Raw genomic sequence first — 14,802 nt, forward strand, 5'->3', positions numbered from 1 at the left:
AGCATTGCTCTTACCGTCAGAGTCTTAGGTTACTAGAGGGAACATCCTCCAGTAACAGCATGTTCTGTCTTGTGTGTGGGTTTGTTTGTGTGGCTTTGTGCAAAAGTCAGAAACAAACATGAAACAGAACTTTCACACCTCTCTGCAATTTAATGTTTGTTGTGTCATCTTCCAACAATGAATCAAAGTCTACAGATTCCATGTTGAAACAATACTGATTTCAAAGGGTTGATGGCAGATTCTAGGAAGTTGAGACTGATCCTACTGAGAAACTGAGGAATCAACAGCTATCACTCATTAGTCAACATTGTTCTGCATTGATTTGATATGAGGATTAACATTTTATTGAAAGTCAATTAAGAGTGCAGTTAAGATTAAAATTTTAAATGAATTACTATTAAAAGTATCCCTGATAGGGTTATACCTGTCTTCCTAAAGTATATTCATGGGGCAAGAGCATATGAATGAGTTAAAGAGAACTTCCTAGGTGTTACAGGACACGTTTTGCATCAGTGTGATGGTTACTATAAGTATTAATTAACTAAGAAGATTAATATTAGAGACCTCATTATGCTAAAAATTATACAAACTCAGTCAATGAATCTGTCAGAAATAGAACCCAGATCTTCTGAATCCCAATCTAGGGCCCTGTCCAGTGGGCCACATTGGCTCTCTTGAGACAGTAAATACAACAGTTCTAGTGCTAGAACAGAGGTGGGCAAACGATGACCCGCAGGCCACATCCAGCCCGCAGGACCGTCCTGCCCGGCCCTTGAATTCCTGGCCAGGGAGGCTAGCCCCCAGCCCCTCCTGTGCTTTTCCCCCTCCCCTGCAGCCTCAGTGCTCTGCACCACCAGTGCTCTGGCCCGCCACTCCTGGGCGGCAGCGCGCTCCTGCCAGGCAGTGAGGTGGCATGGCTGGCTCCAGCCAGGCGGCAGGGCTGCAAGCTCCTGCTGCTTTGAGCGTCATGGTAAGGGGGCGGGGAGTGGGGGGGGTTGGATAAAGGCCGGGAGGTCCCGGTAATGGGGGCAGTCAGGGGACAGGGAGCAGGGGACAGCTGGATAGGTGTGGGAGTCCTGGGGGGCCTGTCAGTGGGCGGGAGTGTGGATTGGGGTCAGGGCAGTCAGGGGACAGGGAGCTGGGGTGGGGGTTGGATAGGGGTTGGAGTCCCAGGGGTGGTTGGGGGGGGGCTCCCGGGAGCGGGCGGTCAGGGGTCAAGGAGCAGGGGGGTTGGATGGGTTGCAGGTTCTGAGGGGGGCAGTCAGGGGGCGGGATGTAGGAGGGGGCAGGGGCCAGGCTGTTTGGGGAGGCACGGCCTTCCCTACCCGGCCTTCCATACAGTTTCACAACCCCAATGTGGCCCTCAGGCCAAAAAGTTTGCCCACCCCTGTGCTAGAACCTCAAGAATGTGCTGAGTTCTTTTGACAAACAGCCTAATAATTGTCATGGTTTTGCTGCTTTCTGTGAGGTGATGGTGCCACCAAATATGGGACTTTCCTTTGTTTTCACATTAAATGTTTGTCATGAAGATCCAGTTCAGGTTGTTAAAACTCACATCAGATAGTGTTTTTAAGGAAAATGGAAAGCTCTCAAGTACTCAGATGGGGCACACTCTCCCATCCCAATCAGGAGAAGGCTAACAGTTGCCTCTGGGTTCAGCCAGACCCAATTGGCACACCTGCAGAGCCTGCTTCAGCTAGAAGAAGGAAGATAAAAGGAGAGCTTGTCACAGGAGAAGGCAACCAGGAGGAAAGTTACTGTGCCCCAGAAGTAGCTGACTCTTGCTACAGAATGGCCAAGAGGGAAACAGCTGACAAGCCTCCACAAGCCCACAAGCCTCCACGACCCACAGGGACTTACCAGATCCAGGATCATCTGATCCATGTGCAGCAGAGGCTGACAGTAAACCCCGACCTGGAGTCCAGACATGCCAGACTACCATATACAAACCAGTCCTTCATAAGGGAATTAAGGTACTGAACGTCCCCATAAGCTTGAGACCCCCCCCCCTCAGGATTCCCTCCCCACTCTGAACTCTAGGGTGCAGATGTGGGGACCCACATGAAAGACCCCCTAAGCTTTTTTCTACCAGCTTAGGTTAAAAACTTCCCCAAAGCACAAATCTCTATTTGTCCTTGGACTGAGGTATGCTGCCACCACCAAGTGATTTAGACAAAGAATCAGGGAAAGGACCATTTGGAGTTCCTATTCCCACAAAATATCCGCCCAAGTCTATACCCCCTTTCCTGGGAAGGCTTTTAAAATAAACAAGGTGAGCACAAACCAGACCCTTGGGTTTGTAGGACACTAAAAACCCAGTCAAATTCTTAAAAAACCAGAATTTTATTATAAAGGAAAAAAAAGTAAAAGAAGCACCTCTGTAAAATCAGGATGGAATGTAATTTTACAGGACAATCAGATTCAAAATACAGAGGATTTCCCTCTAGGCCAAACTTTAAAGTTACAAAAAGCAAACCAGGAATACACCTTCCCCTCAGCACAGAGAAAATCATAAGCCAAAACAAAAATAAGCTAACACATTCCCTTGCTAGTAGTTACTTATTCTAATGAAGTTGGATTGCTTGCTTTCTTGATCTGTGTCCGACAAGCACTCAGAACAGACAGACCAAAACCTCCCACTTCCACCACCGCTGGCCAGATATGAAAGTATCTTGTCCCCTTATTGGTCCTTTTGGTCAAGTGCCAGCCAGGTTACCTGAGCTTCTTAACCCTTTACAGGTAAAAGGATTTTGTGCCTCTGGCCAGGACTGATTTTATAGTACTGTATACAGGAAGGTTGTTACCGTTCCCTTTATATTTATGACACCCCCACAACAGAGATCCCAGAAAGGCTTGAAATAAAGTTCCCATGCAGGAAAAGAACTTTGGATGGGGCAGAGACTCTGAAACTTTCTGAATGTGACCCCAGAGAAAGGTGTATCACACACTTATTTAATGAATTTGGTAAACAAATATCTGGTCCAGGAAGTACAAGAAGCCTCAGGATTTCATAATCAACTACGTATCTTTAAAAGACAAAGTAGAACAGTAAAACTGGGAAGTCTCAGAAAGACTGTGCTTCCTTTCCCACCAGAAAAGTGGGAATTAATCTTAAGAGGCGGAGAATTTGGATCCTGTCTAAACTGTCGCCTCTTGTTGTACACTGTGTTGGCCACTTCATCAAAATGGAAAGAGAGGTTAAAAACTCTAGTTGAATCAGAAATGAAATTCCTCACTTCTGAGCTTGTGTGATGGGGTGTCCAACCCACACTCGCGCTGAAGGGGTCAATGGAGGTCAGATGGGCCAATTAGCCTATTGACTGAAGGTTGAGAGGACAATCCTAATTAGGGGAATCTGACTGGGCTGTGAGGGAACTTGCAGGACTTATATTAAGGGAGGGAGCTAGTCTGCAGTCACACTCTGGGAGAGGGGGTGTGTGTTCGGGGGCTATAAAGACAAGTACCCAGGGTTGCTCCCTGGGAGGAGGGAGTTGAGAGCCCGGCAAACCCCAGGAAGGGAGGGGTGCCAGGGTAGGAAGCAGCCCAGGGAGTAAGCAGCAAGGTTTGTGAGGCTGCGTGTTGTAGGGGTCCCTGGGCTAGAATCCTGAGTACAGGATTCCACTGTGGAAGTGGCTCTGGAAGACTGTGAACTGGAAGACTGCCTGAGTCACTGTCGGAGTGACAGAGACTTTGAAGGATTATACCCCAGAAGGGGGGAACGCTGGCTTACGGGCCTAGCCATGAAGAGGACGCTGTGGTTCCTGGAGTGAGAGAGGGGCTGCAGACTGGAGAGTGAGATGGAGTGATGATGTGCAACCATGGGAAGGGGTGTTGACCTCATGAGCTGATCCCCAGAGGGGCCAGGAGGAGGGGCTAGCCCAACAGTTAGTGGGCCAGTCCCCATCACACCCTGAAATAAGGGGAATTGTGGATGTGGAAGACAAAACTTATCTGTGAGGTAACATCTTAATGAAGAGAACACATTAACTCTTTGGAGCATTGCAGTTGGAATTGTACTGCCTCAGAATCAACTGTTCAGTAAGAATGGAAATATGCTGATTTCCATTGCTGTAAAGCTCACCATCTACCTGGGTAAATCAGACTGCTCTGCATTGTCAGAGGACAGGTGACACGTCTGGGCCTGAGTTTGAATAGAAGCTGTCTTGATAGCTTGTCTTGCTGAAATTACTTCTGGGATCTGCAAGTGGTGCTACATATTTGAGTTTCAGGTGGACATTAATAATTATTATAGCTCCTCAGTAGTTTTCTTTCCATTTTTGTTGTTTATTCCCTTTTGAAATCTTCTTTGCTGCCAGTGTACCAATCAATACCGCAGAGAGGAAAAAAGGGATGTGTAACTGAGCATAATACTTGCAATCTCAAGGGTTGCTTATACAAAAAAAAGATGAAAACTAGGGCTTTCTCCAGCATTCATATGATAGAATTCTCCTTTATGTTCTCTTGTTTTTATCTTATTATGAACTGAGGACCTAGAGGTGAGAACTAGTGACTAGTCCACTGATGTACAATACACTGTCCATTCCCTCAGTGAAGTAGAAGGAAGCCAAACAGGCATTGCAGATTTGACCCTATAGTGTGTGATGTATTTTCAAACCTAGTAATCTTTGTCTGTACTGGTTTTGTTGAGATCACTTGCAGTTGTGGTAGACACTGATGGAGAAAAGAACAAGTGTTCGCTAATTTGTCACCGCTTGTGCTGCTTTTTGTTCACTTTACATTGACTGCATAGGGCACAAACTGAGAAAGCTTTCGTAACTTCGGGATGGGACTTTGTATATCTCAGCTCCCCAAATCTCTGAGGGAGTCAGGAAGATGAAGTTAGAAATGTGATGCTAAGAGGGTGACTGTGATGCTGGCAGGCCAGGTGCCAGTGCGTGCTAAGGTCCCCATGTCTTAACTGGACGCTGACAGATACATAGCTGGAATCAGTCTGGCTCACTTGTGGGTTAATATTGACAAATTGATATAAGAATTATAAGAAGATGTTTAGTGGTTAGGTTCTATTGAATGCGTGTGAGTTGCTCCATGCATCAATCTTATTTGTATATCTATGTTCTGTATTGTAGTGTAATATTTGAGTGGTTGTATTGTGAGCCTCTGTAACTGTATGAATCGCCATACAGGAGAGGGACATTAATTAGTGCGAAGAGTTGCTTTCCTACAGAAATTGGTATGCCCCTTCTGAAAGAGGAGACCCACTGATAACGGACTGGCTTGGATTGGATCTTACAACTAGAAACTCCTTCCATCTGGATTGAGGAATCCTCAACAAAAGAACTAAAGACTCTTATTGCAGTTCTGCTCTCCTCCCTTTGAAGATGAGTCATGTAAGTGGACTCCTCCTATCAGCAAGTTTGCAGCGCAGAGCACATGGCAGGAGGAGGATAAAACCCCCAAACCAAAGGAACTAAGGATCTTTATGCTGCTTGGAATTGGGGGGGAGAGATGAGGGGGAGGGTGCATGGTGTTTCTAGGCATAAGCAAGAGATCCCCAGCTGTTTAACCTGGGTTAAGCTTCAAAGACAAATAAAGCTTGCTGACTAAGTAGCCTGTATTCCCTTTGAAACCTAAGAAAAGAGAAAGACATATGGCTTTTGGGGATACAATTATTCTACAATAAAAGGTAAAGTTATTAAATGAGTGGTGCCTGCCAACATAGGCATGTTGGCAGGTACATGTTGGCAGTACCTTTTTAGTAGGGCCTTGTCAAGGTTCCTCCCCCACTCTGAACTCTAGGGTACAGATGTGGGGACCTGCATGAAAAACCTCCTAAGCTTATCTTTACCAGCTTAGGTCAAAACTTCCCCAAGGTACAAAATATTACCCCTTGGACAGGCCGCTACCACCACCAAACTAATACTGGTTACTGGGGAAGAGCTGTTTGGACGCGTCCTTCCCCCCAAAATACTTCCCAAAACCTTGCACCCCACTTCCTGGACAAGGTTTGGTAAAAAGCCTCACCAATTTGCCTAGGTGACTACAGACCCAGACCCTTGGATCTTAAGAACAATGAACAATCCTCCCAACACTTGCACCCCCCCTTTCCTGGGAAATGTTGGATAAAAAGCCTCACCAATTTGCATAGGTGACCACAAACCCAAACCCTTGGATCTGAGAACAATGAAAAAGCATTCAGTGTTTTACAAGAAGACTTTTAATAAAAAATAGAAGTAAATAGAAATAAAGAAATCCCCCCTGTAAAATCAGGATGGTATATATCTTACAGGGTAATTAGATTCAAAAACATAGAGAACCCCTCTAGGCAAAACCTTAAGTTACAAAAAAGATACACAGACAGAAATAGTTATTCTATTCAGCACAATTCTTTTCTCAGCCATTTAAAGAAATCATAATCTAACACATACCTAGCTAGATTACTTACTAAAAGTTCTAAGACTCCATTCCTGTTCTGTCCCCGGCCAAGACGACTACAGACAGACCCCCAAACCCTTTGTTTCTCTCCCTCCTCCCAGCTTTTGAAAGTATCTTGTCTCCTCATTGGTCATTTTGGTCAGGTGCCAGCGAGGTTACCTTTAGCTTCTTAACCCTTTACAGGTGAGAGGAGCTTTCCCCTGGCCAGGAGGGATTTCAAAGGGGTTTACCCTTCCCTTTATATTTATGACACGCCCCCCAAATCTCAGCTAGGGTGAAACACTGGCTGGGATTTCTTCCTGGAGCTCTAGGAAAACAGAGTTAATAAGACACATGCATCTCTAAATATACTACCAAGTACATAAAGACTAACAATATTTTCCACATCTCAAGGACGATTTTAACCAGTTGATTCTGGGAAACTTTCACGGGAGAGTGCATCAGCCACTTTGTTAGAAGCTCCTGAGATGTGTTGGATGTCGAAATCAAAATCTTGGAGAGCTAAACTCCACCGAAGAAGTTTTGTGTTAGTTTCTTTGACGGTGTGAAGCCACTTTAGTGCAGCATGGTCGGTTTGCAGGTGGAAACGCCGTCCCCAAACATATGGGCGTAGCTTTTCCAGAGCGTAGACAATGGCATAACATTCTTTTTCAGTGACTGACCAGTTGCTTTCCCTCTCAGACAGTTTTTTGCTGAGAAACACTACAGGGTGGAATTCTTGATCAGGTCCTTTCTGCATTAAAACTGCTCCCACACCACGCTCGGATGCATCTGTGGTTACTAGGAACGGTTTGTCAAAGTCTGGGGCCCTTAGTACAGGGTCAGACATGAGTGTCGCTTTAAGCTTGTTAAAGGCCTTCTGACACTTTCCGGTCCACTGAACAGCATTTGGCTGTTTCTTTTTGGTTAGGTCTGTCAGTGGGGCAGCGATTTGGCTGTAGTGCGGTACAAATCGTCTGTAATAACCGGCCAAGCCTAAGAAGGATTGAACCTGTTTCTTTGACTTTGGGACAGGCCACTTTTGGATAGCATCCACTTTGGCCTGTAGGGGGCTGATAGTTCCTTGACCCACCTGGTGTCCAAGGTAAGTCACTCTGTTTAGGCCTATTTGACACTTCTTAGCCTTAACAGTTAGTCCTGCCTCCCTTATGCGCTCAAGGACTTTTTGTAGATGTTCCAGGTGGTCTGCCCAGGAATCCGAAAATATGGCCACATCGTCAAGGTAGGCGACTGCATATTCTCCTAATCCCGCTAGGAGACCATCTACAAGTCTTTGGAAAGTGGCGGGTGCATTTCGCAGCCCGAAAGGGAGTACATTAAATTCATACAGCCCGAGATGTGTGATGAAGGCTGACCTTTCCTTGGCAGATTCATCTAGCGGTACCTGCCAGTACCCCTTGGTTAAGTCCAAGGTAGAGATGAACTGGGCCCTTCCCAGTTTCTCTAATAGTTCATCTGTGCGTGGCATGGGATAGTTGTCTGGGCGAGTTACAGCATTTAGCTTACGGTAGTCCACGCAAAAACGTATTTCCCCATCTGGTTTGGGAACTAGAACCACTGGAGATGCCCATGCACTTTCAGAGGGGCGGATTACACCCATCTGTAACATATCCTGGATCTCCCGTTCTATAGCAGTTTTAGCTTGAGGAGACACCCGGTAAGGTTGGACCCTAATTGGGTGAGCATTACCTGTGTCAATGGAGTGGTATGCCCGTTCAGTCAGTCCTGGGGTGGCTGAGAACGTTGGCGCGTAGCTAGTGCACAGCTCCTGGATCTGCTGTCGCTGCATACGCCCAAGGGTCATGGAGAGGTTCACCTCTTCCACACCACCAGCACATTTCCCTTCGTAATAGACACCTTCAGGCCACTCAGCGTCGTCTCCTCCCTGGGCTGTAAACTGACAAACCTTTAATTCTCTGGAATAAAAGGGCTTTAGAGAATTAATATGATACACCTTAGGCTTTCGGTTGGAGGTGGGGAATGCTATGAGATAATTAACAGCTCCCAGGCGCTCCTGGACCACGAATGGCCCTTCCCACGATGCTTCCATTTTATGGGCCTGGAGCGCCTTTAAGACCATGACCTGGTCTCCTACTTTGAAGGAACGCTCTCTGGCATGTTTATCATACCAGGCTTTTTGCTCTTTTTGAGCATCCTGTAAGTTTTCTCTAGCAAGGGCTAAAGAGGTTCGGAGGGTGTTTTGTAGGTTGGTTATAAAGTCCAGAATGTTAGTTCCTGGAGAAGGTGTAAATCCCTCCCATTGCTGCTTCACCAACTGCAATGGCCCCTTAACCTCACGGCCATATACAAGTTCAAATGGGGAAAACCCTAAACTGGGATGTGGTACAGCTCTGTAGGCAAAGAGCAACTGCTGCAATACTAGGTCCCAATCATTGGAGTGCTCATTTACGAATTTACGTATCATGGCCCCCAAAGTTCCATTAAACTTCTCCACCATGCCATTTGTTTGATGATGGTAAGGAGTGGCAACCAAGTGATTTACCCCATGAGCTTCCCAAAGGTTTTTCATAGTTCCTGCCAGGAAATTAGTCCCTGCATCTGTGAGGATGTCGGAGGGCCAACCTACCCTGGCAAAAATGTCTGCTAGTGCCTGGCACACACTTTTAGCCCTGGTGTTGCTTAGAGCTACTGCTTCCGGCCATCGGGTGGCAAAATCCATGAAAGTCAGTATGTACTGCTTTCCTCTGGGTGTCTTTTTCGGAAAAGGACCCAGAATATCCACAGCTACTCGCTGAAATGGAACTTTAATGATGGGGAGTGGCTGGAGAGGAGCTTTGACCTGGTCTTGGGGTTTTCCCACTCTTTGGCACACCTCACAAGACTGGACATAGGTAGAAACATCCTTGCCCATTCCCTCCCAGTGGAATGACCCCCCCAAACGGTCTTTGGTCCTGTTCACCCCAGCATGGCCACTAGGGTGATCATGGGCTAAGCTCAAGAGCTTGGCCCGGTATTTAGTTGGAACTACCAACTGTCTCTGAGGATGCCAGTCTTCCTGGTGTCCCCCAGAAAGAGTTTCCTTGTATAAAAGTCCTCTTTCTACAACAAACCTGGATCGATTAGAAGAGCTGAGAGGCGGTGGGTTGCTCCGTGCCGCCGTCCAAGCTCTCTGGAGGCTTTCATCTGCTTCCTGTTCAGTCTGGAACTGTTCCCTTGATGCTGGAGACATCAGTTCCTCATGGGATTGTGGACCTAGGCTTGGTCCCTCTGGAAGCGATATAGGGGATGGAGCTGTTTCTGTTGACTGTGAACCGCTCTCCGCTGGTGCACTATGTTGGGATTCAGGCTCCGGCTGAGCCTCTTGTGTAGGGTTATCGGCTGCTGCCAGTTCAGGTTCGGTGGGGCCCTCTGGTGTTGAGGTTGCAAGTACTGGATTCAGTGCTGACACGGGGTCTGGTGTTGGTTGTTCGGCTGGTTCCGGTTCTGGGACTGGTTCCGTCTGGGTCTCTGGGACTGGATCCACTACTGCTGTTGCAGACATTGGCCTGGGGTCCAGGTCCATCACCTCTGACTGGGTCCTGATAGAAGTTTCCGGAACAGAGCTAGGCCTCACGGCTTGTTTAGCCTGGTTGCGGGTGACCATTCCCACCCTCTTGGCCTGCTTCACATGATTGGCCAAGTCTTCCCCCAACAGCATGGGGATGGGATAATCATCATAGACTGCAAAAGTCCACATTCCTGACCAGCCCTTGTACTGGACAGGCAACTTGGCTGTAGGCAAATTGAAAGAGTTGGACTTGAAGGGTTGAATCGTCACTTGGATCTCTGGGTTGATTAAATTGGGGTCCACTAAGGAAGCATGGATAGCTGACACTTGTGCTCCGGTGTCCCTCCACGCGGTGACCTTCTTCCCGCCCACACTCACAGTTTCCCTCCGCTCCAAGGGTATCTGGGAGGTATCTGGGCCTGTGGACCTCTGGTGTGATTCCGGTGCAATGAACTGTAATCTGTTGGGGTTCTTGGGGCAGTTGGCCTTTACATGCCCCAGCTCGTTACACTTAAAACATCGTCCAGCTGACGGGTCACTGGGGCGAGGAGGGTTGCTGGAGAACGGGGTGGTGGGACGATAAGGGGTCTGGAGGGTTCTTTGGGAGGTAGGTGGGGCTTTGGGCGGCCCCCGGTAATAGGGTGTGGTCTGGGGTGGTCCCTTCTGGTCTCCGCTCCAACTGCGACCAGTTTTCTTCTTCTCTGCCACCTCCACCCATCTGGCTCCAATCTCTCCTGCCTCAATTACAGTTTTGGGTTTCCCATCTAGGATGTATCTTTCTATTTCCTCAGGAACACCCTCTAAGAATTGTTCCATTTGCATTAGGAAGGGCAAATTTACTGGAGATTCAACACTTGCTCCTGATATCCAGGCATCCCAATGTTTTACAATGTGGTAGGCATGTCGGGTAAATGACATGTCTGGTTTCCACCTTAGGGCTCTGAACCTCCGACGAGACTGCTCGGGTGTTATCCCCATTCTGACTCTCGCCTTGGATTTAAACAGTTCATACTTGTTCATGTGTTCTTTAGGCATTTCAGCTGCCACCTCAGCTAAGGGTCCACTGAGCTGCGGCCTCAGCTCTACCATGTATTGGTCAGTAGAGATGTTGTACCCAAGGCAGGCCCTTTCGAAGTTTTCTAAGAAGGCCTCAGTATCATCACCTGCCTTGTAGGTGGGGAACTTTCTGGGATGGGAAGTGGTACCTGGAGAAGGATTGCTAGGGTTTGTTGGTATATTCTGCTGGGCCTTTATCCTCTCCATCTCCTCCACATGCTTCCTCTCTTTTTCCTTCTCCTCCTCCTTCAGCCGCATGAGTTCTATCTGTCTTTCATGTTCCCTTTGTTTTTCCTCAGCCTGAAATTTGGCTAATTCCAGCTGTAGTCGAGCTGAGGATTTGGCCATTCTAACCTCTCTGTTTTTAACTAACTTTACACCCGAGGTTTAGAAATAAACAAACAAAACTTGGCTGTAAACTTTTGCTGTGCTGGAATAGAGTACCTATTCTCTGATAGTGATTGTCAGCCTACAGAAAAAGACAATTCCCTTGTCTCTGCTCTGGGCCCAAATTAAAGCAAAAAACCTCCAACTACTTGGAAAACTGCTTACCCAGCCCAAAGAAAAAAAAAATTTCTTTTCAAACCTGTGCTCCTTGTAAAACAAAAAAAAAAAAATCAAAATCCTAAAAAAAAACCCTGCCACTTTTGTCTCCAGGCAAATGGGTAGAGCACACACCCCCTATTTACTTTTAGGAAGAAAAGAAAAAAAAAAAAAACCTCTGGGTTGGAAGACTGTGAATTTCCCTGCAGGAGTTAAGTACCCTGCCTCCAGGCAAGAAAACCTGCAATTCACAAGATAATCCCCTTTTGTCTCTGCTTGGCCACAAAGCAGAGAGAAACCAAGCTACTTTCAGTTTCAAAGCTGCCTTCTGGACTTCCTAAAAATTCCTTTTTAAAATCTGTATTTCTAGTTCAAAAAATCTCAACTGGATCTCAAAATGATTTCAGGTTAATCCCACCACTGTGCCACCATGTCAAGGTTCCTCCCCCACTCTGAACTCTAGGGTACAGATGTGGGGACCTGCATGAAAAACCTCCTAAGCTTATCTTTACCAGCTTAGGTCAAAACTTCCCCAAGGTACAAAATATTACCCCTTGGACAGGCCGCTACCACCACCAAACTAATACTGGTTACTGGGGAAGAGCTGTTTGGACGCGTCCTTCCCCCCAAAATACTTCCCAAAACCTTGCACCCCACTTCCTGGACAAGGTTTGGTAAAAAGCCTCACCAATTTGCCTAGGTGACTACAGACCCAGACCCTTGGATCTTAAGAACAATGAACAATCCTCCCAACACTTGCACCCCCCCTTTCCTGGGAAATGTTGGATAAAAAGCCTCACCAATTTGCATAGGTGACCACAAACCCAAACCCTTGGATCTGAGAACAATGAAAAAGCATTCAGTGTTTTACAAGAAGACTTTTAATAAAAAATAGAAGTAAATAGAAATAAAGAAATCCCCCCTGTAAAATCAGGATGGTATATATCTTACAGGGTAATTAGATTCAAAAACATAGAGAACCCCTCTAGGCAAAACCTTAAGTTACAAAAAAGATACACAGACAGAAATAGTTATTCTATTCAGCACAATTCTTTTCTCAGCCATTTAAAGAAATCATAATCTAACACATACCTAGCTAGATTACTTACTAAAAGTTCTAAGACTCCATTCCTGTTCTGTCCCCGGCCAAGACGACTACAGACAGACCCCCAAACCCTTTGTTTCTCTCCCTCCTCCCAGCTTTTGAAAGTATCTTGTCTCCTCATTGGTCATTTTGGTCAGGTGCCAGCGAGGTTACCTTTAGCTTCTTAACCCTTTACAGGTGAGAGGAGCTTTCCCCTGGCCAGGAGGGATTTCAAAGGGGTTTACCCTTCCCTTTATATTTATGACAGGCCTCATTCAGGGCTCCACTGTACTAAGCATTGTACAAATATATATGGTCCATGCCCCAAGTTACATGGCATTGTGTATAAGGAGAAGCAATTTGATACTGTCAAAAAACCCTCAGGAGAATGACTGACTGGGATGCAAAGGGATGAGAAGACCCAATCTGGTTTAGAGTGGAAGCGAAGAACCTGCTTAAAGGCTACACTACATATCAGCAAGGAGCTTTAGGTTTAATCTCTGCCAGGAGTGGATGAAGAAAGTGCTACTTTCTTTCCAAGACAGAATGAGATAGATAATTTGACTTTAATAGTGAAAAGTGCAAGGTTATGCAGTTAGGGATTAATAACAAGAATTTTTATTATAAACTGGGAACGCATCACTTGGAAGTAACAGAGGAGAAGGACCTCAGAGTATTGGTTGATCACAGGATGACTATGAGCTGCCAATGTGATATGGCTGTGAGAAAAGCTAACGCGGTCTTGGGATGCATCAGGCGAGGTATTTCCAGTAGAGATAAGGAGGTGTTAGTACCATTATACAAGGCACTGGTGAGACCTCATCTGGAATATTGTGTGCAGTTCTGGTCTCCCATGTTTAAGAAAGATGAATTCAAACTGGAACAGATACAGAGAAGGGCTACTAGGATGATCCGAGGAATGGAAAACCTGTCTTATGAAAGGAGACTCAAAGAGCTTGGCTTGTTTAGTCTAACCAAAAGAAGGCTGAGGGGAGATATGATTACTCTCTATAAATATATCAGAGGGATAAATACCACGGAGGGAGAAGAATTATTTAAGCTCAGTACCAATGTGGACATAAGAACAAATGGATATAAACTGGCCATCAGGAAGTTTAGACTTGAAATTAGATGAAGGTTTCTAACCATCAGAGGAGTGAAGTTCTGGAACAACCTTCCAAGGGAAGCAGTGGGGGCAAAAGACATATCTGGCTTCAAGACTAAGCTTGATAAGTTTATGGAAGGGATGATCTGGTGGGATAGTGTAATTTTGGCAATTAATTGATCTTCAACTATTAGCGGTAGATATGCCCAATGGCCTGTGATGGGATGTTAGATGGGGTGGGATCTGAGTTACTACAGAGAATTCTTTCCTGGGTGTCTGGCTGGTGAGTCTTGCCCACACGCCCAGGGTTTAGCTGTTCGCCATGTTTGGGGTCGGGAAGGAATTTTCCTCCAGGGCAGATTGGCAGAGGCCCTGGGGGTTTTTCGCTTTTCTCTGCAGCATGGGGCACGGGTCACTTGCTGGAGGATTCTCTGCATCTTTACACCACAATTTAAGGACTTCAGTAGCTGAGACATAGGTTAGGGGTTTGTTACAGGAGTGGGTGGGTGAGATTCTGTGGCCTGCGTTGTGCAGCAGATCAGACTAGACGGTCATAATGGTTCCTTCTGACATTAAAGTCTATGATTCTATGATTCTGTGTCTGTGAAACAAATTGAATTAGAAGCCACTCAGTACTGGTAGCATATATCAAGTTTCACCCAAGATGCATCCACTGCTAAATGAAGGAAATGTTAACATATGCTTTAGGAGGTGAGACTGGCTGATTGCTAGCAGGTCTGGGACACATTTATCAAAGTGAGTTCTTTACTGACTGCCAAAGGGTTTCAATTTAATGTAATTCAAGGAACACTTAATACTTTCCAGAATACTTTGTATGGATCAATAGAATTGTGGCAAAAATTAATACTAATGAAGTCATAGTTCTCATAGAAATGGACTCATTACAATTCCAATTGTATTATATGTATAAGGCTTGTGTCTGTAGCCATGTAGTGTTTCTTTCAAATTTTGATTTTGTAAATAGTTTATATTAGTTAGTTAGTTAGCTTAGTTGAGCTTTAGTTAGATAGTTTGAAGATTAAGGATTCCCCCCTTAATATGCCCAGGACTCTCTTCAAGGACCCTTCTCACAAGAGAGTTCTCAGAAAGGAC

The 14,802-nt window shown here is 46.0% G+C and overlaps 2 protein-coding genes across 4 annotated transcripts in view; one reads left to right on the forward strand and one right to left on the reverse strand.

Annotated features, from left to right (window-relative positions):
- Positions 1-14,802, forward strand: part of PTPRN2 (protein tyrosine phosphatase receptor type N2) — a 1,058,681-nt gene that overhangs the window by 350,347 nt on the left and 693,532 nt on the right. The window lies entirely within an intron of this gene.
- LOC311516386 (uncharacterized protein) lies at positions 6,401-10,253 on the reverse strand. The gene is made up of 2 exons (XM_084620382.1): positions 9,194-10,253; positions 6,401-7,465 (listed from the first exon to the last, which is right to left on the reverse strand). Exons 1-2 carry the CDS (start codon positions 10,088-10,090, stop codon positions 6,794-6,796), a joined length of 1,569 nt encoding a protein of 522 aa, XP_084476508.1. The 5' UTR covers positions 10,091-10,253; the 3' UTR covers positions 6,401-6,793.

The sequence above is a fragment of the Lepidochelys olivacea genome (assembly GCF_965140295.1).
Source record: "Lepidochelys olivacea isolate rLepOli2 genome assembly, chromosome: 2".
Classification (NCBI taxonomy): Eukaryota; Metazoa; Chordata; order Testudines; family Cheloniidae; genus Lepidochelys; species Lepidochelys olivacea.

What these genes read in the sequence shown, in the direction of transcription:
- LOC311516386 (XM_084620382.1), bottom strand. Translation starts at nt 10,090, where the DNA reads ATGTGGACTTTTGCAGTCTATGATGATTATCCCATCCCCATGCTGTTG. An exon ending in TGGGAAAACCCCAAGACCAG is followed by an intron (nt 7,466 to 9,193) that starts GTCAAAGCTCCT and finishes CTTGGACACCAG; the next exon opens with GTGGGTCAAGGAACTATCAG.